This window comes from Leucoraja erinacea, chromosome 26, assembly GCF_028641065.1.
Source record: "Leucoraja erinacea ecotype New England chromosome 26, Leri_hhj_1, whole genome shotgun sequence".
NCBI classification, from domain to species: domain Eukaryota; kingdom Metazoa; phylum Chordata; class Chondrichthyes; order Rajiformes; family Rajidae; genus Leucoraja; species Leucoraja erinaceus.
In genome coordinates, this window is record NC_073402.1 from 23,122,453 (window position 1) to 23,149,239 (window position 26,787).

At 43.5% G+C, this 26,787-nt stretch overlaps 1 protein-coding gene across 2 annotated transcripts in view; it reads right to left on the minus strand.

Annotated features, from left to right (window-relative positions):
- Positions 1 to 475: 475 nt before the first annotated feature.
- ubxn11 (UBX domain protein 11) overlaps positions 476 to 26,787 on the minus strand; it is a 44,629-nt gene continuing 18,317 nt past the window's right edge. Inside the window, exons 8-15 of one of the 2 annotated variants that reach the window (XM_055656424.1) lie at positions 25,036 to 25,116; positions 15,166 to 15,383; positions 14,124 to 14,201; positions 11,425 to 11,572; positions 8,815 to 8,918; positions 4,284 to 4,354; positions 2,871 to 3,017; positions 476 to 1,267 (exon numbers count right to left, since the gene is read on the minus strand). In XM_055656424.1, the coding sequence (XP_055512399.1) occupies positions 1,051 to 1,267; positions 2,871 to 3,017; positions 4,284 to 4,354; positions 8,815 to 8,918; positions 11,425 to 11,572; positions 14,124 to 14,201; positions 15,166 to 15,383; positions 25,036 to 25,116 (1,064 nt within the window). In that variant the 3' untranslated portion in view covers positions 476 to 1,050. The remainder of the gene's footprint in view (positions 1,268 to 2,870; positions 3,018 to 4,283; positions 4,355 to 8,814; positions 8,919 to 11,424; positions 11,573 to 14,123; positions 14,202 to 15,165; positions 15,384 to 25,035; positions 25,117 to 26,787) is intronic. The other variant, XM_055656425.1, reaches the window with a different exon arrangement.

Consider the following 26,787-nt stretch of genomic DNA (forward strand, 5'->3'; position numbering starts at 1 on the left):
AAGAAAAGATTGCATTAATCCAGGGGAAAAAACATTGAGAAGATACTAATCAGATTGTTCGAAGAGACAAGTGTTGGTTCAATGGGTGGAATAGTTTTCATCTGAGCTGTACTATAGTATCTCAGGCAAATGCTACGGAAAATATACATCAGTAATTCAAAATCAATAAACTGAAGATGCTGGAAAGCTGAAATAAAAATAGAACATAAACACTGAGTAAGTCTGGCAGCATTTGTGGAAAGAGAATTAAATGCTCAGATGGAAACTGCTTCATTAGGACACAGATCTGCAGCGTTCTCTATTTTTATTCCAGAGTTTTACATTAACCTCTAGTTTTGTTCATCTGTATCTGCCCCCTGAAATTAGATCTTTGACCTGCCTCATGGGACTAAATTCTGCTTCCTAAATATGCACAGTTTTTTTTCAGAACTTAATGGGTGAACTGCCTCCGCTGATACTAAATAATTAGTCGTCATTTTCTTTTCACTTTTATTTTTATTTTTTACAATTTTGGATAATATCCATCGTGTATGTTTTAGTCACAGTTAACGAACACACATCATTTATTTCAATCAAATGCCTGATACCTGTTACGTTTAAAGAGGAACAGCAGGCAGGTTTAATCCGTTAGTGGCTTTGAAGAGTGAGGAGGAATCAGGACATTCAAACTGCCAGAAGGTAGACCATATCTAACCCAGTTTACCAGTTGAAGATTTCATTAACTTAGCATTCGGCTTTCCGACTTTGTGTCCGATTTTGTTGAGAGATCGGGTTAAGGGATCCTCACCTGAACTATCACAGAACTATCATGGCATTTAATCAAGTGAATGGCTAGTTTGGACAATTAAAATTATTCCTTTATAAACGGAGCCATTCTCTGCATAGCTATTTAGTAGGGTAAAATAACACAGTACTTTCTAATTTTACAGTAGACATTTGATAACATATTTTGATGATTCTCCAGAGCCACACCCATCGGACACAGTTGCTGTGACTCACTCTCAGTATTAGTGGGTGGACTGCAGGCTTCTTCTATCAACTTGGTTTTAATCATCCATGTCTCGGCAGGAGGCCTTCGTTCCGAGAGATTTGTTCGTTGCAAAGAGTGACCATTTCTTGCTGTTGTCCAAGGACCTGGGGCCGCTGTGGTCGTAGGATGAGGGTGGCGTTTGGGACGAGTCCACATTCCTTCAGCGTCTTGCTCTGGTCACTGTAGACCTTCTGGGGGAAGGTGCTGATAATGTCGTAATCAACCTGCTGTTCTCCCCTGCAACATATCGAATGGCAGGTGGAATCTTAAAATCCTCGCACAGTCTTTAGAAACCTCTGGACAATCCAATGTTTCCTTATAATTGGCATTTTCCAGCCCAGTTATGGGTGATGCAGAGAAGATTCACCAGGGCTGGAAAATGCCAATTATAAGGAAACATTGGATGGGCAGGAGTTGTTCTCTTTGTTTGGGGAGTGATGTAGAACAGGGGGACCTTGGTACACAGTTCCCTGAAAATAATGACACAGGTAGACGGGATGGTGAAGGATGGCACTTGTCTTCATCGGTCAGGGTATTGAGGACAGGAGTCAGGACATCATGTTGCAGCTGTACAAGTCATTTGTGAGACCCATTTGGAGTGTTGTCTGCAGTTCTGGTTGCCTAGCACCAGGAAGGATGTCATTAAACTGGAAAGGGGGCGGAAAAGATTCACAAGGATGTTAGCGGGACTGGAAAGCTTCAGTTATGAAGAGGAGCTGGAGAGAGACTATTTTCCTTAGAGCTTAGGATAATATTTAGAGGGGCACGGATAAAATTAATATCCAGTCTCATTGCCAGCATATGAGAGTTTAAAAATATAGAACAAATATTGAAGGTGAGAAGGCAGAAGTTTAAAAGGGCCTTGAGGGGTAACATTTTCACACTGAGGATGTTGTGTATATGGAATGTGCTGCCAGAGGAAGCTTTAGAATTAGGTAGGTGGGTACAATTACAATGTTCAACAGACATTTTTCAGCACTTAGCTGTAGCCCTCAGTGTCACGCTGTTTCATGTGCTCATTTGTGTACTCATTACATGTTGTACTGCCTCCACCAACCCCTCATTCAATGCCTTCCATAGTTCAACCACTCTCTGGGTGATAATGAATCTTCCACAAACCACCTTACGTCAACCCATGCTTTGTGGTTTTAGACATCACCACTAAGGGATAAAGTTTCTCACTTCCTACCCTCTCTGTGCCCCTCATCATTGTGTTTATCACATTGCCACTTTTGCTGCTACCACATTACATGCTATGAAGAGACGACCTGTTCCAAACATCATTGGAGGATCCTGAGTTTGGAAAAGGTGCGATATAAACGCAAGCTTTTCTTTTCTAATCGGTGGATGGAAGAGCGTGTCTAGATATTTGTAGCTAAAATGATCAAAGGGCGTTGAGTTCTAGTCCACTCCGACTGACATGGCCTCTTCCTTTCCCACATTTCCTGGCGTAACCCCTCCTTTTCCTGCCGTGGCTCTCCTTTGTGCATCCCGTATCTCTCCACTGGGTCTGGCCACCACCTCATCTTTCCATTCTGTTATTCAGTGCCACGGATCAATATCAACTTAACTTTGATCATTTCAAATGGCACTGAACTTTCTGGGGGGGAGGGGAGGAGGTCCACAACCCTTTAACACAGCACACCAGTGGACTGGTCTGATTTTCTGGATGTCCTTCCAGAACAAATGGATTCTCTCCATCAACTGTGTGGAATCCTTTAGACATCTTAACCCATCCAGAACAATGTTTGTGGGGATTGCCAGCTCGTTCCTGCCGATCTAGGATGTTCTGACACAAAAGAGGCAGAGACTCAGAGGTTGCACTCTGCCAGCCTATTACCTGCTCTGGTCCAGCTGAGTACGAAGATCTCCAATAGTCTCTGAGAAAAACATTTTCACGATGTATGTGGTCTCTCCGCTCTCTGATTTGATCCTGAGGGTGGCGATGTTCCTCGACGTTGGGGCAATTTCCTCTTGGACCTCCAGCCTGTGATGAGGAACAAAATTGCTCTGTGATTCTGTCAGGATCAGGATGTTTGATAGAATTAAGAGAGAGATTCCTGTGGGAGGATGATCTGCAACCAGAGAAGTCAGACTTTAGACCATCGAGGGATACATAATGAAACACTTCTACAGGGCTGCAGAGAAAGAGAGAAGCAGTGGATAGAGCAATGGAACTTGTCATATGGTCAATGTGAGTCAATACTTGAATATCGTATGGGACCATAACTATAAAAAATAACCAGTATATCAGGTGAAGCCACATTATAGCATGTATATACACAATGTGTTTACAAACCCAGCAATTGGATTAGAATATTTTTTTTATGAGCAAATAATATATAATCCACAATTCTCGGTATGTTTTTGAAACATTTGTGAATGCTTCCTGATGAAGATTCGCCGTTTGGGAATTTGGATCAGGCACGTCCTGTCACAATTTACCCTAATATTGCCATAATTTCCCTGTTGCATTTTGCGCACTTAAACTAAGGGCTGTGACCTACAAATTATAAAATTAGCCGATAATTCAACAAGGAGAACATCACACTGAACATAATTAACTAAGCCGGCTTTTTAAGAGTCTCAAGCATCTAATTTTAATTGTTATAAACGATACCTGGTTTTTAATATGCACGGAACCTCACTGCCAGCACCCTCTGGTCAGATTACATAGTTTACAGATGCTTCAGTCCATGGCCCCTGTGCACCTGGTGATACTGTGGTTTGGGACCAATCTTGGCCACAGAGGGTAGTCAGCCTACTCCACACTTGGAAGATCTTTTTTGGGTTATCCATGCACCAGTAACTATGACCTCCCCAACCTCTATTCTTTGCATTCCCCCCTCCTCTTCACACTTCGACAGTGCAGACCTACACATGCACATGAACCCCATTGCTGCTGCCCACCCAAAACACAATGTCACTGAAACACACAGGACCAGCTTTAACGCTTCCTGTGGGCAAGAGACTTAGAGACTTGGATTTGGATGTTCTGGAATTCATTTTTTTTTTAAAATTTATAACTTCCAATTGAACAGTAGGACTGCACTTTGTGCATGTTTAGTACACAAGACATGATGGAAATCCAATGTCCAGATACATGGTACATGCCTGATTCCAAGATGGAAATTGAAAGATTGGCCAGTCCGTGAATTCCAATCCTTCGCTTGCCCTGAAGAGCATCTCTTTGTCACCCCATTTGAATCAAACCAGACTTTCCCTGACCCCTTATTATCAAGCCCCCCTGTACCTCTCCTTCAGTGCCAGTAGACATGGAGTTTCGATCAGTGTTATGCTTTCATCTGCTGCTTTGGGAGGCACCTTTAAGGAGAACAAAATGAAAACAATTAGTCTAGATTAAGGACTCCCTTAGCCCCAGAGCCTCTTCCTTTCATAAATACCAGTCTGCTGAGAGCTGCTGGGTATATCCTATAGACAAGCAATGTTTTGCATTGGTTGATTTCACTTTCACTGAGCAAGTACCAGCTCAAAAGATTAGATTAGATCTTTTATTTGTCATTCACAACGAAATGTCGTTGCCTGCAGCCATACATATAATATTAAACAACAAAACACACAATAAACACAAATTAACATCCACCACAGTGAGTTCACCAGGCACCTCCTCACTGTGATGGAGGCAAAAGTCTTAAAGTTACTGTCTCTTCCATCCTCATTCTCCCTCTGCGCTGAGGCGATATGTTGTTACCCCACCGGGCGATGGTAGTCAGTCCCGTGGCTCAGTGGAACGGATGAAGTGGAATGGATGAAACCTGCTGAGGCTGTCATTCACATTCATCAAAAAACAAACTGTTGGATGAATCAACGGATCAGGCAGCAGCATCTGTGGAGGCAGAGGCATCAGGACTGACCACGCAGGGTCTTGACCCAACACATTGCCTCTACCGATGCTGTCCAATCCGCTGAGTATCTTCAGCAGTTTGTTTATTGTTTCAAATACAATGTACGCTGTTCATTGTGTTTCCAAGCCTTTCATGTTACCCTGATAGGATGGCCCAGAAACTCCAGGGCACATTGATGTATTTCAGCATGTAACAATCAAAAATATGAATGCTACACCTGATTATTCTTCTTTCAGATTACTGTAGGATAGTAATAATCCTCCAGTTCCTAGTTGTTTGACTTGGCACCAAGACACACATGGTGCTCAACAACATGTTTGGACACCAGACTTGAGCTTCCCTTCCCTTTGAAGTAGATTTTTAATCATATAAACAATAGCAACCTCAGCATAAATGAGATGGAGGCTGGCTTACCTGATCTGTTGCCATGTATTGTCTTTCCGCTAAATGGTTAGCCCCCATCAAAAATGTTTCACTGTACCTTAGTGCACGTAACAATAAAATAAAGTACACTCATTCTCATTCAGAAGCCCCAACACTGGGCATTGCATTGTATATCCACCCCTCACTGTGCCCTTCCTATATCCACTCCCACTGAGAGCTGTGTGGCCTGATTATGCTGCTCAAAGTCCTGATCTTCAACTCCAAATGTGACCTAAGTTCTTCTTCTGCTTGCTCTACTCTTCCAGAACTAATGGAACAACATATCTATGTGGGGACAAGTGTATCAGCCCCATCTTATTGCAAATTTGCCATGGGATTCATCCATAATAGAATATTGCAGCAGGTCTACGAAAAATGTATGGACCCAACCAGCCTTACTGAGGTAATACCTTTCGAAGCTCGGATGCTTCCACCCCTGTGTTTATGTTTAACTAAATATCCCACCGATTGTTTTCCATCCCTACACTATGTTTGTCTTTCTCCTACTCTGTGCAGCATCCACACGGGGCAGTGTATTTGACCATGCATCCCTCCCCAGTGAATCCCTCTTTGGGAAATCACCTGCTTCCAACTCGGGATTTCTCTTTGGGAAATTTAAAGATCATTAAAATTCCAATTACATTCAATACCTGATGATCAACACCAGGAGGCAGTAAGGACTCGCTGGTAATCATGACAACTGACATCTGAGGCGCAGCTCAGCGGAACAGTACAAAGTCTGACCTTTGCAAAAGTGCAGCAACTTACAAGCACAGGATACAGACTGAAACATCATTTGAAGTTTACATGTTAGGTAGTTGAGAATGAATTTCAGAATAGAATCCAAGTAAGATGTTTGGAGCTTTAAATATTGACTATCAGACACCCAGAAATGATTTACAAACAGGAATCTAATCAATAAAGGGGATGAGAGTGGGTGAAAGGGATTATGGTGGTGATGGGTACATGTAGATGTTTGTATCTATATTATGTCCTGTACTCCTGCATTTAAGTGGAAAGAAGGGGAGGAATTAGCTATAAAACAGAGGTATGAAGGAATAAAATATCCCGTCCAAATAAAGGAATTAATGTAAATAAAAGGAAGATAGATTGAATTACAATACATTTATATGTGCACTTTCATATTTTCAGGAAGGCCCAACACGCTTCACAGGCTATAAATTAGTTTGTAGTTGTAGTCATTTTCATCGCTGGAACGTTGCAGCCAATTTCATCTACATGACGGCAGAGATATGCAAGCCTTGTTTTAATCTCATCTGAATCTGTGTGCCTTCAATAACATAGGTCTCTCTCAGTACCACACCAGGAATACCTGTCTTCAGGACCCTGGAACGGTGCTACAAAGCCACAAACATATGCATCAAGAGTTGAGAGTGGTTTATCAAAAACACTGCAGGTGCAGGAAATGTAAAATACAAACAGAAAATGCTGAAATACTCAGTAGGTCAAGCCGCAAATGTGGGAAGAGGTTATTGTTTCATGTACTCGAAAAGAGACAAGAATTTTCACTCACTTATTGTCGCGTTTCCAGTTCTAACAAAGTGTCAACCTGAAGCATTAACTGTTTCTCTTCCCACAGTTGCAATCTGACCTGTTGAGTGTATCCAGCATTTTCCCGTTTGAAACTATGGAGTGATATGAACTAACTCGAGCATACCTGACACCAAAGTGAATCCAAACACATTCGTAGTAGAAGTAGGGAATGTTGTCCACTAGTGGGTGGTTTGTCACGGACATTTGTCACGGACATTTGTCATGGACATTTGTCATGGACCCTGTCTGAAGAAGGGTTTTTGGCCCGAAACATTGCCTATTTCCTTCTCTCCATAGATGCTGCTGCACCCGCTGAGTTTCTCCAGCATTTTTGTCTACCACAGACACTGTGAAGTCTGTTTAGTCGATTAGACATTCAATGATGTTATTCATCCGTGCTGAGAGGGAAATTAAAATTAATCTAGGATTTCCTGCACAGAGCTTCTCTAATTTACTTTTGGTATTCTGATGTGACATTTCTCATTGTTAAATTGAACCAATGTGAATATACTGCACGTGTGAGGAAAGATGGTGACTGTTAACAGACTGTACGAACATGGAGGGCATCACAGTCCACAAGTAGCTGCAACTCTACACTTAGCTTCACCATCTCCAGGGCAGCACGGTGGCGCAGTGGTAGAGTTGCTGCCTTAAAGCACCAGAGACCCGGGCTCGATCCTCGGGTGCCTGTCTGTATGGAGTTTGTGCGTTCTCCCTGCGTGGATTTTCTCTGGGATCTCTGGTTTCCACCCACACTCCAAAGATGTACAGGTTTGTAGGTTAATGGGCTTGGTAGAATTGAAAAATGGCCCTAGTATGCGTAGGATAGTGTTAATGTGTGGGGATCGCTGATTAGTGTGGACTAGGTGGGCTGAAGAGCTTGTTTCTGCGCTGTATTGCTAAGCTAAAACTAAGCTAATATCCAGAGATCTTGGGGCACAGATCAAATTCAGGAACCCTGGGCTATTTCTCCTTTAAATAACCTCGAGGCGGCTCAAGGTTGACCTTGAGATGTAACTTTGAGATTTAAATAACCTCAAGGTTACAGAAGGCGTTGCCTCAAAAAGGCAGCCAATATGATCAAAGACCCACATCACCCTGGCCGTGCTCTTATTTCACTTCCACCTTCAGAAAGAAGGTTCAGTCGTCTGAAAACTGTGACCACTAGTTTCAAGAATAGCTACTTCCCAATAATCATCAGGCTCTTGAACACTACACAATGCAAACCTCAACTATGAACTTCCATGGACTGTCCTTGGACTGAATTCACTGAGGATTCAGGGATTGTTTTTGATTAGTATTGTGCTTATTAATCAATTTATTTTTTGGTCATTATATTTTATCCATGTGAATTGTGTTTATGGGCCTGTTATGCTGCTGCAAGCAGGAAGGTTATTGTTCTCTGTAGGAAGGAACTGCAGATGCTGGTTTAAACTGATGCTAGACACAAAATGCTGGAGTAACTCAGTAGGACAGGCAGCATCTCTGGAGAGAGGGAATGGGTGATGTTTCAGATCGAGACCAAATTAGAGTCAGGTTAAAGGGAAACAAGAGAAATAGATGATGATGTCGAGAGATATAGAACAAATGAATGAAAGATATGCTAAAAAGTAACCATGATAAAGGAAATAGGCCGTTGTTAGCCGTTCGCTAGGTGAGAACGAGAAGCTGGTATGACGTGGGGGAGGGAGGGAGGGAATGCAGGGGTTACTTGAAGTTAGAGATATCGACATTCATACCCCTGGGTTGTAAGCTGCCCAAGTGAAAGTATTGTTGTTAAGCATTAAATTGTTCTGTTGTTGGTACATATGATAATGAAACATTCTTGACTCTCTCGACTCTTAATTTTAGTTTGATGAGTCTATTTTACAATTCTGCACCAATGTCGGACCCCGTTTTGCACAGAGTGGCCGGAAGGGACCTTCCCCATCTCCCAGTTACCTGCAGCAGGGCTTTGATCTCTCCCCTGATGTCAAACACCTTCCCAGAGCGGATGACCGATTTGGGTAGTTTGTTCAGAAATTGCTCCACTGAGAGCTGCTGACCTTCAAAACAAGACGGACAAGGTTTTTATCTGTTTTACAAGGATGGCATTTCCCCCCCTCCCCCCCCCCACCCCTCCCTACAGGATGTACCACAGACTGTGCCTAACTTGAAGCCAGGAGTCCATGGATAATACAGTCTCCTGAACCCAGCATCCTTCATAATGCATCCATTCAATCCTACATTCATCCTGTGTATATGCATCTCCACCTTCATCTCCCACAAATCCCACCATCATCCCACACTGATACTGTGCCATCTTTGTCATCTCCTTGCCTCCCCCTTGAGAGAGGGGTGCTCTCTGTGATGTGGCGCAGTGGCACAGCTAGTGAAGCCACTGCCTCATGGCTCCACTGTCTATGGTTCCACCCTCCCAGGTGCTGTCCGTGGGGAGTTTGCATGTTCCCTCTGTGACTAAGGGTTGGCTCCGGCTACTCCAATTTTCTCCCACATCCAAAGGCGTTTGGATGTACATAGGTGAGTGATAAAATGTGGGGGCTGAGACGGGTTGAGTTGACAAGGTCTTTGTATGAATAAAATGGGATTGGTGCAAAGGGATGGTCGATGGTTGTGTATGAGCTATAGGATCTGTTTCTGTGTGGCATGACTCCATAATGCTTGTGCAGGTGTTGATCTGAATGGTTTGAGCTTTGTTGAAACAAATACCACCTGTGCCCACATCAGAACCAGCCTGTTAAACATGAACCAACACATTAGCATGAATTCTGGTAAATTGAACAGAACTGTACTGATCTAAAATACAAGATTAAGGAATGAATGTGCCTTCATGTGGTCTTCCTTTCAGCTTGGTGTAATTTACTTTTCATGCATTGTCAAGTCAAGCCACTTTTAGTTACATAGCACATTAAAAAAAACAACTCTCGTTGGTCAAAGTGCTTTACATTGGTGGAGGTCCTAACGTTATACAGCAGTGGTTCATAGATTGAGTACATACATAAATACATACATATAGCCCTCACTCAGAAGACGTCAAGAAAGGCTTGAGAGTAAAGATGAGTTTTAAGTCTCGACTTAAAGGAGTCGATGGAGGGGGCAGTTCTGATGGGAAGAGGGATGCTGTTCCACAGTCTGCCATTGAGCCAGAGGTTGGTTGGGGGAAACTACAGAGCCATATTCAGACCTGTTGCTGCCCCAGCCAGAGACTTGCAGTTCTTCCCCAGCCTAATCCTCACGATCTGTAAATATCCCGTCCATCACGAGCTGTGATTCTTCCCACTCCACTGAGGCCAATCCTTGGGCATATAAATTACCTGCAGTCCAACCTTGGGCATATAAAGACAACACCTCGCCCACCCATTCACATTCATGTTTGGAACAACACCCCCACTCAACCCGACGCTGCTACTCAAATTCACCAACCAACCATCTCCTGACCCCTACCTGTTATCTCCATAACCACACTTTAGTTTCGCAGATATGTGTTCCTCCCTCGGCCAGATACCCTGCGATCCACAGTGCCCTCTTCTCCACTATCAAAGACTTATAGCCCATCACCTACTGCACCACTATCACCACCACAACCACCACCAAACATCTTAAGTTCAGTAATTTCTGAATCATTCAATCAGATTTTTCCCAAAGCTTCCCATCTGCTTGTCATTCTGTTGCACCCCACTACTTTCTCTTTGCTCCCGAGTGGATAATGGACCTTTCCCATTTACAACTGATCCTTTTGGTATTGGAATTAAAGACCTCATCACTGCAGGACGGCTCGCCCTGATCTGTGCTCCTTGATTTCTTGGTTCTCTAACATCTTCTTTCCACTCCTTGTGGCGTCTGCAGATACATCTACCTTTGGCTGTACTATTTTGAGAATCTCATGCTACATTTCTTTTACTTGCTGCCCCTCAGCTATTGTGCAGCTATTGCTGGTGAGCATTTGAACATCCTGCCTTTCAAATTTTTTTTTATAAACCTCTTGTTTTTGTTACATAGGTGATCCATGGTTAGCGTGGACTCAGTGGGCCAAAGGGCCTGTTTCTGTGCTGTGTCTCTAAATTTCTAAAGCCTATAGATGTTTTACTAGAAATTCTGCCTTCTGGGCTGCACCTGAAAGACTGCATTCTCAGAGACACTAAATCGGTCTTTACTAAACCCATACAGAGGCTGCACAAACAAGGGCCAATTTAAAGTCTCCCACTTTAAAGAATAGCTGACAAAGTGGCAAAGTCTAGCGTTTTATTAGTTGGAAACAATTTAAAGTATTGACTTTTCTGGGTAGGGAAATTCCTGCAGTGTGTATGTTAGGTTCACAGATAACAAACAGGAAGTATAATGCTACAGGTGGTGTCAGTGACTCGGGGAGTGGAATGAGCAGGTGACAATTTGCACACAGGCTTAACTGGTAATCAGTAACCTGTTTGCTATTGCCCATTGAAAACACAATTGTGTGTGTTGCCTGGCAGGAGGCAAAGTGTGGTGTTTTCCCATTGCCAGCCTCCAGTGAATAAAAGGATAATGGTTTTCCAGTTGCAGTCATCTACTTACCTGAAACTTCACTCGTCTCCTTCACAAACTCAAAATCTGGCACTTTGGAGCCTGTGTAACCAGGATATCCATCTACTTTGTGTCCCACACCAGGGAATTCCACACGTTCTCGTCTATCCCTGAAGATCACATCCCGTTTATCAGTCACCTGGACAAACGGCAAAGCAGAAAGACAACTGTAGGTTAACTAAGGCCTCACTGTATTTAAGATATCAATCACAGTCTATTATTAACATAAATTACACTCCTCATCAGGAACACACAGCTGCCAATCGTACCTTCCGGGCGATCCCATAATCTCATGGAAGCACGAGGAACTGCAGATGCTGGTTTACAAGTAAGAAAGCACAAAGTGCTGGAGTAACTCAGTGGGTCAGGCAGCATTGGGGGTTCAGTATTGATGTGGATAGAGAACTGGCTGGCAAACAGGAAGCAAAGAGTAGGAGTAAACGGGTCCTTTTCACAATGGCAGGCAGTGACTAGTGGGGTACCGCAAAGCTCAGTGCTGGGACCCCAGCTATTTACAATATATATTAATGATCTGGATGAGGGAATTGAAGGCAATATCTCCAAGTTTGCGGATGACACTAAGCTGGGGGGCAGTGTTAGCTGTGAGGAGGATGCTAGGAGACTGCAAGGTGACTTGGATAGGCTGGGTGAGTGGGCAAATGTTTGGCAGATGCAGTATAATGTGGATAAGTGTGAGGTTATCCATTTTGGTGGCAAAAACGGGAAAGCAGACTATTATCTAAATGGTGGCCGATTGGGAAAGGGGGAGATGCAGCGAGACCTGGGTGTCATGGTACACCAGTCATTGAAGGTAGGCATGCAGGTGCAGCAGGCAGTAAAGAAAGCGAATGGTATGTTAGCTTTCATTGCAAAAGGATTTGAGTATAGGAGCAGAGAGGTTCTACTGCAGTTGTACAAGGTCTTGGTGAGACCACACCTGGAGTATTGCGTACAGTTTTGGTCTCCAAATCTGAGGAAGGACATTATTGCCATAGAGGGAGTGCAGAGACGGTTCACCAGACTGATTCCTGGGATGTCAGTGTCTTATGAAGAAAGACTGGATAGACTTGGTTTATACTCTCTAGAATTTAGGAGATTTAGAGGGGGTCTTATAGAAACTTACAAAATTCTTAAGGGGTTGGACAGGCTAGATGCAGGAAGATTGTTCCCGATGTTAGGGAAGTCCAGGACAAGGGGTCACAGCTTAAGGATAAGGGGGAAATCCTTTAAAACCGAGATGAGAAGAACTTTTTTCACACAGAGAGTGGTGAATCTCTGGAACTCTCTGCCACAGAGGGTAGTTGAGGCCAGTTCATTGGCTATATTTAAGAGGGAGTTAGATGTGGCCCTTGTGGCTAAGGGGATCAGGGGGTATGGAGAGAAGGCAGGTACGGGATACTGAGTTGGATGATCAGCCATGATCATATTGAATGGCGGTGCAGGCTCGAAGGGCCGAATGGCCTACTCCTGCACCTAATTTCTATGTTTCTATGTTTCTAACTCTGGAGAACCAGCTTCTGTTATCTAAAGAAGGGTTGTGACCCTTCTCTAGAATGTTTTTGGGGTGAGACCCTTCTTTAGACAAAGTGCTGAGTAACTCAATGTTTCAGGCTGCTTGACTGTGTCTTTATTTCCCTCATAATCTGATCCTTTCCTAATCTCAACAACCATACAATCCCAAAACTGCCCTGGCTGATTGATAACTTTCAGATCCATTGTGGTCTCTCCAATGACTACTAATAAACCAGAATCTGTAGTATCTGGTTAGTGCGCTGGCCTCAGAATCTCTCTGAGGTCTAGTATTCTCTGGTCAGTATTCTCAACATTGAGCCATTCGAGACACTCCTGCTTTTCCCACTTGCCTATATGAGAAAATGAATGAATTCTACCCTCCTCCAAGACATATAGTGTCCATCCCTACAAACCAATGTATGAACAAATTAATTTTCCAATTTCAGGTAACTTATTCGAAAGACCATAATATTACTAGCTGGACAAAGGAAAATGTCAAGATTATTCTCAAGCCCTCCTTGAAGATGTAAACCTCATGGAAAGGCCTGGTTTAAAATCACTTAAAATATGGGAGGCATTTAGGATTGGATTGAGAACCTCAAGGCCCATTTGTTGGCAGGACACAGCCTAACCAGAGCAGCGCACATACACCACCCAAAGTATCCAATCTTAATCACTTCCTGTTCCATTTTAGCACAGAATGTGAGTCCCGCAATGACCTCATCAGCCACTCCAAGAACCCACAGAGCTGGAATGGAAGTCATCCTCAATTCTGAGCAGTCAGAGAAAAAAAAACCCAATGTAGTGCTGAAGCATTAGAATCGTACTTTCAGCTTCAATGTCAAACAAAGGTCAGTTTCAGGATGTAAAGGATCTTATGCCCATTATTTTTGCACAGGAATCCTTCCTGCCATTCTTCACAACACTATCTTCAACCATCATCACTGAAACAGATTATTTAATGATTAATACATTGGTATTTATGGCCATAAACTATTTGGCAGTAACATGCATTAGGATAGCTCAAAGGTGTGAGAAATGCTACTGTATATATTCTGTGTTCCCAACTAACCATTCTTGCAACACCGGCCTAAAGGACTAAATAAACTCCTTTTGCTACTGGTGCTACTCCATCAAGTACACTTATATTTTGCAATAATATTTCTTCAGGCTTTTACCTTGATTGGAATTCCATTTGGAAATCTGATCTGCAGTTCTGAAGGGAAATATCCATCCATGATATCCTGCATACAACGCTAAAAATCAAAGAGTTTAGATAATAAGAGATCTGAATACATAAAATTGCCTTGTGGAATTCAGATTGGATAAGATGGCTAAAATAATATTAAATCCTCTATCTATGGAAGAGCCAACATATTCTCTGGAGCTCCCAGTGTAGTCAATAAAGATACACCTTGTATATAGAATTACAAGGACCAGATGACATTTAGTTCATGTACAATCATCAAGGGGGTCCTTGTACATCAGTCTATGAAAGTAAGCATGCAGGTACAGCAGGCAGTGAAGAAAGCGAATGGCATTTTGGCCTTTATAACAAGAGGAATCGAATATAGGAGCAAAGAGGTCCTTCTGCAGTTGTACAGAGCCCTAGTGAGACCACACCTGGAGTATTGTGTGCAGTTTTGGTCCCCTAATTTGAGGAAGGACATTCTTGCTATTGAGGGGGTGCAGCGTAGGCTTACTAGGTAATTCCCGGGATGGCGGGACTGTCATATGCTGAGAGAATGGTGCAGCTGGGCTTGTTCACTCTGGAGTTTAGAAGGATGAGAGGATATCTCATTGAAACATATAAGATTGTTAAGGGTTTGGACACGCTAGAGGCAGGAAACATGTTCCCGATGTTGGGGGAGTCCAGAACCAGGGGCCACAGTTTAAGAATAAGGAGTAAGCCATTTAGAACGGAGACAAGGAAACACTTTTTCTCACAGAGAGTGGTGAGTGTGGAATTCTCTGCCTCAGAGGGCGGTGGAGGCAGGTTCTCTGGATGCTTTCAAGAGAGAGCTAGATAGGGCTCTTAAAAATAGCAGTCAGGGGATATGGGGAGAAGGCAGGAACGGGGTACTGATTGGGGATGATCAGCCATGATCCCATTGAATGGCGGTGCTGGCTTGAAGTGTCGAATGGCCTACTCCTGCACCTATTGTCTATAGTCTAATGCATTTGGCTCACGGTACCTACTGCTTAAGGTGCCTGTGTTACCTGTGTTGAAGGCTGGCTGAATGATCTGAATGGACCATTAAACATCACTATCCCATTTTGGAAGAGAGTGAGGGGTATGGGATCTGGTCTCTTTAGCCGAGCTCCTCCTGTGACGTGCTCAACAGCAGCTTCCCCTTCACCAGCCAGAATATTCAGATCTTTGATATTTTGTTGAACCAAATCAAAATTTATTTGAGAATATTTTGTCGTGGCATCACCTGTAAATATAAACAAAGGCACCAAACAGTTTGTTAGAGAGTGCAAGCATCACCACCTATTTAATAGACCATGGATAATACACTACAGGAAAGGGGAAACGTATCAAAATGATTTGCAAATTTCTATGCCATTCAGTGTAATGGATTTTCATTTCCTCGGTGATTCTTAAGACACAAACATCATGCAGAACTCTGAGTGGAGGAAAGAAATTTGAGTGGAGGTTGGAACAGTAAGAAATGTTTTGGAACCCAAGGATGTGGATAGGGTGCAGCAAGGCAACTGAACAGGGAGTTCCCAAGAATACAGACTCATGACTGAGAGAAAGCCCACAAATCTGAGAACAATAGAAACAGACAATATCCCAGAGTGGAAGAGCAAAGTGGAAAGGTTAGTGAGTAAAGCTGGATGAGACTCCAAAGGTATTGCATGAGGCCATGAAGGAATTTGAAAGTGAACATAAATGACCTATACAGGCAAATACGTCAATAGAAGTTGTCATGGATGAGGGTAATAGTCTTGTGAGATAGGCAAGCAAAACTTACTTCAGTGGTGGGTAGGTTGTTGGAGAAGATACTGCAGAACAGAATTTAAATTCATTTGAAAAGCCAGGGACTGATTTGGAGGAGTTGGCGTGATCTTTTACAGTGGTGAATCATGTCTTAAAACTCTGGGGAATTTTTTGAGGAGCTAACCAAAGAAATTGATGAAGGCTGGGCAGTAGATATTGTCTATATGGAGTTTAGTGAGGATTAGGGTTAGATAAGGTCCCCGAAGTAGGTTGATCGAGGAAGTTAAGACACAGGGATCTCAGGTGTGTTGGTAAACAGATCTAAAACTAGCTGAGTGATAGGAGACAGAAGTAGAGATAGCTGGGTGTTTTTCTGACTGGAAATCTGTAACAAGTTGTCTACTACACGGAGTGGTGTTCGGACCTTTGTTGTTTATACACGTAAATTAAATGACTTGGATGTGAACTAATGGGGCAGGATTGCAGAAAACACAAAAATTGTTGGAGTCGTAGAAAACAAAGAAGTTTGTTTAAGGGACATTGATTAGGTACATGATGCAGGAATCGAGGTAACTCTTGTGTATTGTCTCAGTGTAATCTACTAATCTTACAACTTGTATGATTGTGCCCATTTAGAATAAGATTTTTACTAAACTGGATGCAAATTAGGATAGTCACTGTACTGAGGAGCATGTGACAATAAGTCCATTGAGTAGAGGATCATGGGCCTTGTGCAGGGAAATGGGATTAGCATAGATGGCATTGCAGTTGACATGGATTTGGTGGGCTGCAGGCCCCATTTACGCGCTTTACCTTTCCATGGTTCTATACGCCAGAAAATAAAATAAGAGTATAATCTATGGTGAAACGTACAAGATTCAGTGGGAGTTTGGCAGACTCGTTAACATGTGGGCAATAGTCTAGAAATGCAAGTATAGCCACAGGTAGAGTTTCTCACCCATGACTGAGGAGAAAATTCCTCTCCAAGGGTTACGTTTTGGAATTCTTAACTCGAGAGGATGGTGGTTTCTAGATCAGTAAGTAAATTTCAGGCTGGGGTTGATATATTTTTGAACTGTAGGAGAATCAATGATCATGGAAGTTGGGCAGGAAAGTGGAGTAAAGACCATTGGGTCATGCTAATTACTATCGGGTCCATTGACTCTCATTCATAAAGTGATAGAAACTGTTGTCGACAGTGCAATCAAATGGCATTCACTACTGGTAACCTACTCACCATTGCTAAGCTTAGGTTTGGCCAGAACGTGATTCCAGACCTTATCGCTGATTTGGTCTGAAGGGACCAAGGAGGCGACTTTCAGAGGAAAAGTGAGAGTGACCATCTTTGATATCAAGCAGCATTTGACTAGGTTTTGCATCAAGGCTTCCTGGTAAAACTTAAAAGTCAATGGGCATCAAAAAGAAAACACTCCAGTGGTTGAAATCACACAAGGGAAAATAGTTTATGGATGCTCAGCCCCAGGATGTCACTGTAGGTGTTCCTCAGGTCAATGTGTCAGGCCTATCTATTTTCATATCAATGACTTCCTTGATAACGTCAGAAGTGGGGATGTTCGCTGATGACTGCACGATGATCAATCCCATTTGCAACTCCTCTGCAAATGAATCAACCCAAACGTGATTGCCAGACCTAGGCCACATTCAGGCATGATCTGATAAATGGCAGGTAATATTGGGCCCTCAAATGTGCCAGTAAATGACCATATTCAACAAGAAAGTATCAAACCATCTACTCTTGATGTTCAAAGGCATTACTATCTATCCCATGATCAATATACAAGGGTCACCACTAACCAAATACAACATAAATACAGCGGTTGCATGATTACATCAGAGGCTGGATGTCCTGTGGCAGTTCACCTCCTGCCACCACAAGACCACCAAACCCAAACCAATTAGGAGCAGACGACGGCATTCGATCCAATTTGTGATCCCAGCTACAAAGACAGATATGTACAGCAATTCATTCTTCCCCCGCACAATTAAAGCATGGAATAATCTCCACTCTACTATAGTTACCCAACCAGATGCAACTAAATTTAAAGTAGCTCTTTCTTCCCAATAACCCTTTCTGGCTTAAGTCCTCCCTCCACCACCTCCAGGACAACCAAGAACCAAGACCTTTACCTTGATCTACAAGGTACAAGTGCAATGGATGAGTGCATCTGCAACAATGATGAAAAAACTTCACTTCATCTAGGCCAAGAAACCCAACAGACCACACAACACGCTGGAGCAATGACTGCAATGTGTGTCATTTATAACTATCCATACTACTCCAACTGCACATCCCAAAGCTGCAGCCTCTACTGCCAAGAAAGGCAAGGTTAGCAGATGCATGCAAGTTTCCCCCTTCAAATCGCACAGCATCCTGACTGGGAAACGCAAGACCAGAGATTCATCAACACAGGGCCTAAATCCTGGAATTTCCTACCCAATAGTGTACAGAAGTATCATCATCAGAAAGATTGTGGTGATTCAAGACAGTAGCTTCTCAACCTCAACTACTCCAGGGCATTTAGGGAGGGATAATAAATGCTGGTTTTGCATGTGATGCTCAGCTGCTGCAAATGAGTAGAAAATAATTGAGCAATGTGAAGGTGTGGAGAATTGCCTTCCGCTCACATGCGTTGAAACACCGAACACGATTTTTAAAAAATCTGCTGACGTGGCACGGCGTAATGGCCATAACAAAAAAACATTGGGCATGTTTAGTGCCGACACAACTTTCTCACAAACAGAAGAAAATGCATATCATGACATTTCCCAAACCAGTCTGGTTACAAAAGCCCGACATAAGTGCAGCCCGTACACGCAAACGAGTGCTTGGGACACCTTTGGGATGGATTTGCCGGCTGTCTTGAGGCCGTAGAAATCTTCTGTGGTTGAGGCAATATCTGAATGGTTGAGTTAGATGCACTGGCTTATCTAGACGTTGCCCGCAGTTGGGCAATGTTTTTATTCAAATATACTGCATTTCTGACTTGCGAACGGTTTAGGTTACAAACAATTCTCCAAAATGAACCCTAGGGAGGACCTGTATTTCTCACAGCCCAATACAAAATGTTGTGGTGCAATGGGATCTGGGGTGGGGGTTGGTGGGGCGGGGTCCTAGTGCATGAAGTAAAGAATTGACATTCAGGCCCAACAAACAATTAGCAATTATAATTGAAATGTTTGGAGACACAGGAGACTATATTAAAGTACTATGTTTGCTACAGTGGTATAGAAAATCCTGTGGTTGTGTAAGGTGTTATTAAAACAAGGTAATTTCATTTTTTCAAGCATTTCCTATGTATTCCACTGGACTAAACTAGTAGCAGCCTAAAAAAACCCACAGTCGTAGGGCAAACTCCATACAGACAATGCCTTAGATGAGGGGGAACCTGGAGGATGCAAGATGCAAATATTTAAAAAAATGACAGCAGATTGTAACTCTCCAAATTTCTCAACTCTACCAAGTATCTTGCAGGGAGAGTGTTCAAGAAGGAATAGTAATCTTGCAGGGAGAGTTTGAGGAAGCGGGTGTGTGAGGAACTGAGCCAGGGATCAGTTGAGCTTGTTTATTTCATTGTTTCTTGCAAAAACATCCAGGATAAGAAATCTTCACAAATATATTTGTGATGTTGCTGTCTGGTTTCCTTTGCTGCCTTTCCATGTTTCAAATCTTTCATGAAGAGACCTTTCTATTTTACAGGAGATAGACACAAAATGCTGCAGTTATTCAACGGGACAGGCAGCATCTCCGCATAGAAGGAATGGGTGACGGCTCCTAAGGGTCGTGCCATTATACTGCTGAACCCCTCGGCACAGGAGTGGTGCAGTCCGGAGGCGGCCCTCAGCCGGAGGGTTTAAAAGGCAGGGCTTGGGTGCCATCTTCCTCTGGTTTCGTCTTCCCTTCAACCGGGAGGAATACAATAAAGGTGCTTCTCAAACACTGGACTTTGTGCCTCCTTTTAAGGCCCACGCACCACAGTAGAGCCTTTTTCCATTCTCCAGGTTGAATGCCACAAGTCTGACTAAAGGATCACTGACAACGAAACTGCTGAACAGGCAAGGTGCAGTGTTTTAATATCATAGCAGAATTCATGCAGGACTTCCAAGGCATGTCAAGTTCAGAAAGATGTCGGGAATAGACTGAATTTGGGGCAGAATCGCTACTTGGCTCCTCAGACTAGCTTTGCCAATTAATAAAATCATGGATGATCTGATGGCATCTTCAATGTAACATTCTCACTGACCGTCAGTAATCATTCATCCCCCATCATCAAGAATTGTCTACTCTTAGGTAATCAAAGACTTTGCTTCTATCACTTTGAAACAAGCTCCATAGGTTGTCAACTAAGAGAACACAATATCTCAAATGGCCAACATCTTATTCTTAAACAGGAATCTCTAGTTTTTAATTATTCAATGTGGAAAGATGCACAAACTATCATGATTCTTCTAACTTTGTAGAGCTAGAAAATATAATAATAATAATAATAATAATAATAATAATAATAATTTTATTTATAGAGCACTTTAAAAACAAACATAGCTGCAACAAAGTGCTGTACATCACTAATCATTGACAAAAAAAGTTAATACACACCAAAAATAACAATCAAACGAAATAGTAGGAAAAGACATGTAAAATAAAGAAACATCAAAAACACCACAAACAGAAGCAAAGCCTCAGGCATGGTCAAAAGCCAGGGAGTACAAATGCGTTTTAACACTGGATTTGAAGATGGACAGTGAGGGGGCCTGTCTGATGTGCAGCGGCAGGGTGTTCCAGAGTGCCGGAGCAGCAACAGAGAAGGCTCTATCCCCTCTGAGCCTCCGACTAGACCTCGGTACCTCCAGGAGCAGCTGACCAGCTGACCTGAGGGACCGGGCAGGAGTGTATGGGTGGAGCAGCTCAGAGAGGTAAGGCGGGGCGAGCCCATTCAGAGATTTAAAAACAAATAACAGTAACTTAAAATGAACCCGAAAGTGCACCGGGAGCCAGTGTAGGGAGGCCAGAATGGGCGATATGTGCTCCCTCTTTCGAGTCCCTGTTAAAAGGCGAGCAGCAGCATTCTGAACTAACTGGAGACGAGCCAGTGAAGAACGAGCAACACCAAAATAGAGCGCGTTACAGTAATCCAGCCTAGATGTAATAAAGGCATGGATTACTGTCTCAAAATGCTGCCGCTCGAGAATGGGCTTCACCTTCGCCAGCTTCCTTAGGTGAAAGAAGCTGGACTTAACCACCGCGCATATTTGGCGATCTAATTTAAAGTCACTGTCCATCCTAAAACCCAGGTTCACAACTGTTGGCTTCACGTACCTTGACAATGGACCTAAATCAACAAATGGAGGTTCACGGCAGCCATTGGGATCAAATAAAATCACCTCTGTCTTCTTTTCATTAAATCCAAGAAAGTTTAGGGCCAACCAGGACTTAATGTCATCAAAACAAGACAGAAGCGATTTTACAGAAAAGGCATCTTCCCCCCTCAGCGGCAAATAAAGCTGGGTATCATCTGCATAACAGTGGAAGGAGATGCCATGCTTTCTAAGGATGGAACCCAGAGGAAGTATGTACAGCGAGAAAAGCAGGGGCCCCAGAATCGAACCCTGTGGAACCCCATATGACAGGGGAGCGGAAGAGGATTCAAACCCAGCAAGGCTAACACACATGGTTCTGCCCGCCAGATAGGACCTGAACCATCCCAGGGCACTGTCGCAGATGCCCACTAACTGCTGTAGCCGAGATAATATATATATTATGGTAAATATATCCCAGTGGGTCATGGATCACCAAGAGGGTTTGAGTGTGGGGTGGAAGGGGGACAGTGGGTTGTAGCTGACGTTGAGAGAGGCTGGGGAGGTTAGTGAATTTTGATTCAGATTAAAGCATTGTATCAAATTGGAATATCCAAGGAGGAAGAGTGATTGGCTGACGGGGTATTCTGTGTAACATTCAGCCTGGAGTCTGGTTGTCCTCGTCTGAAGTGAAAGGTAAGTATTCAGAAGGAGGAGCAGGTAATGGCATCTGTCCATAGAAGATACTGTACATGTGCCAGACTCCATTGTCACAGACAGCATCTCCTGAGAAAAAGGATGGGTGATGTTTCGAGTCGAGACCCTTCTTCAAACTCCAGCTCTCTCAGACTTCAGTCTGAAGAAGGGTTTCGACCCGAAACATCACCCATCCTTTTTCCACAGATGCTGCCTGACCCGCAGAGTTACTCCATCACTTTGTGTCGATTTTCAGTATGCACCAGCATTGCAGTTCCTTTCTTCACACTCCAAAACTTTTTCATGCATAAAGTATGTGGAATGAACTGCCAGAGGAGGTAGTTGAGGTAAGGAATATAACAATTCTTGCTATTGAGGGAGTGCAGCATAGGTTTACTAGGCTAATTCCCGGGATGGCGGGACTGTCATATGCTGAGAGAATGGAGCGGTTGGGCATTTGCACCCTGGAGTTTAGAAGGATGAGAGGGAATCTCATTTGAAACATATAAGATTGTTAAGGGCTTGGACACGCTAGAGGCAGGAAACATGTTCCCGATGTTGGGGGAGTCCAGAACCAGGGGCCACAGTTTAAGAACAAGGAGTAAGCCATTTAGAACGGACACTTTTTCTCACAGAGAGTGGTGAGTCTGTGGAATTCTCTGCCTCAGAGGGCGGTGGAGGCCGGTTCTCTGGATGCTTTCAAGAAAGAGCTAGATAGGTCTCTTAAAAATAGTGGAGTCAGGGGATATGGGGAGAAGGCAGGAACGGGGTACTGATTGGGGATGATCAGCCATGATCACATTGAATGGCGGTGCTGGCTCAAAGGGCCAAATGGCCTACTCCTGCACCTATTGTCTATTGTCAATTGTCAATGTTACAGACCTGATCCAACTTAAGTTGCATAGCAGGTGAGGCTTATTTCAGGCACAGTGATGTTTCTCATCTCACATGAAGGCAAAAATAAATTTTGTTCAAGCAATGAAAATGTCAAAATGTGCCCCACACATCATTTGACACCATTGCATTTCTGTGTGTAATTTCACCATTGCTTGGCAAATCTGGAACCAAGCTAGTGTTTTATTGGTTCTGCATTTTTGATTAAATTAATTTCTCTAAGCTCAAAAAAATGAATTACACAAAATAATTTCCACAGTATCGGCCTTCCCAGTGCTGGCGTGCAAAAACAGACAATGGTGAGGCAAAGTACCCTGCACATTTGTCAGTTTCTCTTGACTTAAGAAGAGTCTGTGCTAGCTCTCAGCACAATCGCATTAATCTCATCCCCCATATACTTTCCTATTCATAGTTCTCTCAAACGTGCCCATTAAAAACACCATGATTCTCTCTCCACCTAATTGTACCTCAGGAACATTATTGTAGTCAATTAATCTAACAACCAGCATATTTTTAGGAGGAAACCCAATGGAAACATACAACATCTTAGGGAGAATGCAAAAAAACTCCACGTAGGCAGCAGCAAGGCTCAAGATTGAATTTGTCATTGGAGCTGTGAGGCAGCAGTACTACACGCTGAGCCATTATGCCACTGTGCATAATATAATTGTCGGAAATATGTTTCTGGGGTTTTTGAGAATAGAAAGTGAGGATACCACAATTAACTACACAAACATGATTATGCAAATGCTGGAATCTGAAGCAGAAATGAGTCGAACAGCATCTGGTGGGTGTGTGGTGAGGGAGGAAAATGTTGTCAAAGTTTCATGTCAAGAGTCTGCCATCAGGACTGAGAGTGAAAAGGTAAAATATCAATATGAGATGATGTTCCAGTTCACTCAGGCAATGGAGTATGCAAAGGATGGCAACTTGGTATGGGAATGTAAAGGGGAGTTGAAATGGAATGCTTGGGGCTTGGGTGCTTGGGGCGACCATTACGGACAAAGCAGTTGCACTGTAAACCAGTCATTAAGACTGTGTTTGGTCTCACTAATGTGAAACAGGCCACATGGAGAGCACCAAATATAGCAGACGAGGTTGATGGAGGTGCACATATATTTTGGTCAACCTATACCACACTTATAGATTTGAGTAGATGACAAGTAACTACCTGGTTTAGTTTGTTTTAGTTTAGTGTGGAAACAGGCCCTTCGGCCCACCGAGTCCTCGCCGACCAGCGATGCCATACACTCGCACTATCGTACACACTAGGAACAATTTATAATTTTTACCGCAGCCAAATTAACTTCAAACCTGTACTTCTTTGGAGTGTGGGAGGAAACCGGAGTTCCAGAGAAAACCCACGCAGTCATGGGCAGAATGAATATACTTTGTACAGACAGCATCCCTATTCAGGATCAAACCCGGGTTTCTGGCCCTGTGAGGCAGCAACTCTACCGCTGCGCCACTGTGCCAGGATGGTGTTGGGATTCAAGATTATGGGAATACAACACTATGAAGCCCTGTGTCCTCAAAATATGGATCATAGATTCCAACATAATTTCTTTTTGCACAATTCAGAAACAGAGCACAGTTCTCCGCCCTTCACAGCAACTATGTGTCTCAGTCCACAGAATAGAGGTATCCCCTTTTCCTCCTTTTATTCAGTTGAGATTGTTCCACTGGAAGTGGTCAGAAAGGCACATAGAAACTAGATACGATACAGCAATTAAACCTGGATTTATTTTCCTTTGGAAGCTGTGAAGAAAGAATATTGCAAAGACAAAATCTCAGAAATTAAGAGAGCAACATGTTGGATGAATGTGAAAGAAAAAGCCGAGGGAAATGCTTTGCACGTCAGTGTTCTGTGACTCTAAGAAATGTTGAGGTAGTTGGGTAATACTTGTTCTATCTAAGAACTTAAAACTGCCCTTGTGATGGATCATGGATGCTGCTACTATGGTTGTTGGCAGTAGAATGTAGAATCTGCCCCAGGGTGTAATTGAGGGCACTCAGGGTGCTTGAGACCTCCAGGATCACATTGTTCATGTTGTGCTCCAGCTTTCGGATGCCTTTCAGAACCGGCTCCTCCAGGCTGGTAAAACTGGAGGCCAGGAGAGAAATCTGAGCATCCTGCAGTACGGTTACATCCTCCTCAAGGACATTCTGGGGTTTACGAGGCAGGACCTCAGTGTACGGCAAAGCCTGTCCTGGTTGAGGAACTATGGGCTGTGACTCACTTTCACCGGACTCAGTCACGCAAGATTGCTGTGGCTGATGCTGGCTGCTCTCCCTGGCTGCACCATTATGGTCACTGACGTCTGCGGGAAAGAAAGACAAGTTCATCACCAGCTGTGACACGCAAGGGCAAGTAGCAATCTCAGTCAGCTGGACTAATTCAGAGTAATTGTGCCTATTTCCCCCAACAATAGTATATTTCTAGTGATTTCTAAACTAATGTACTTCCCAGAAGTGTCATAGAATGATGAAAGTTACAGCACCAATGAAGCCATTCTCTACATCTGTTTGATACTGGCTCTCTGTAAGACCAGTTTAGTTAATCTCACAAACTCAACCTCTCCCCATAGCCCTTTCCTTTCAAATCATCACCCAGCTCCTTTTTGAATTGGATCTGCTTCCACTTGCAATGTGTTCAAGACCACAACCACTAGCTGTTTTCCTCCTGGGTCATTTGACCACTTTATCAGTCACATTCATTCTACAACCTCTGTTATTTTGTACTTCCTCTTTCAACTGTTATTTTCCTTTGTGTTTCCTCTTCTGTTCGAAATGAAAACACCAGTATCTCCAGTCTATCCACATAGCTAAAGACCCTCATTCTTCTCATAATTTTTATCAATCTATTTTTCACTCTCATAAATCTATTTAACTATTTATATATTACTAAAACTCTCAACTTAGTTGTTTCGATGTCTGTGTGCGCGTTTGCCATCTCTGATTCGGTGATGTCGTCAAATTACGCTAAAACGGTACATGATAGTGCTACAATTTTTGAACCACCTTACTCACAATGGTCATGTGGTGGTTTGTATCAAGTTTCGTTCAGATTGATGTTATATTTCACAAGTTATTCACATGTTTTAATTTACAAAACCCCAATGTGCGGATTTGTTTTCTTCTCTGCACTGGCACTTACAGCTATGATGTCACAATGGGATTGTAGCTGCTCGCTAACAATGTTGCTATCCCAGGACATTATCCTAGGTCCTGCCAGCCCTGGCAATGTTGCAATCCATTTATTAAAAAATATTCCTGGCAGCAAGGATTTTTTTAATAAGTTTAATGAGGGAGGGAGAATAAGGGGAAATTCCTCGCCTTGGGGGCTATGGGTGAGTGCTGGATTATTGTGTTGGGGGAACGTCTGGCATTGGGGGAACAGGTGAGTGGTGGAATATTGCATTGGGGAACAGGTTGCGTTGGGGGACCAGGCTATGGGTGAGTGGTGGAATATTGTGTTGGGGACCAGGCCGTGCGTGCGTGCGTGCATGCGTGTGTGTGTGATCCCAGAACTATGCCAAAACAGTACACAATAACACTACAATTTTTGCACCACCTTACTCACAATTGTTCTGGGGTCTGGTGTATCAAGTTTAGTTCAGAATGATGTTATATTTCACGTTATTCATATTTTTAACTTAAAAACATTTAAAACAGCGCCCCCCACTAGCCTCGCCCCCTCTTGCCGTCTTTACTTGACTGACATCACAAAGTACACCCCACGGGTCCTCAGCGCGGCCTTTGCACAATTTCAGACCGCCAACCTATTTTCCTTGCCTCCTGGACACATTGGCGCTGCTCCCATCCCATGGGGGATCCGGGGCCTTGGTGCTGAGGCTGGGTCTGGGTCTGTGGCGCTGCTGCTGCTCCGGGTCTGCGCAGCGGAGTCCGGGGGCGGAGAGGCCGCACCGAGGTTCCGGGGCCCGGGTGCCGAGGCTGGCTCTGGGGGCAGCGGCACTGCTGCTCCAGGCCCG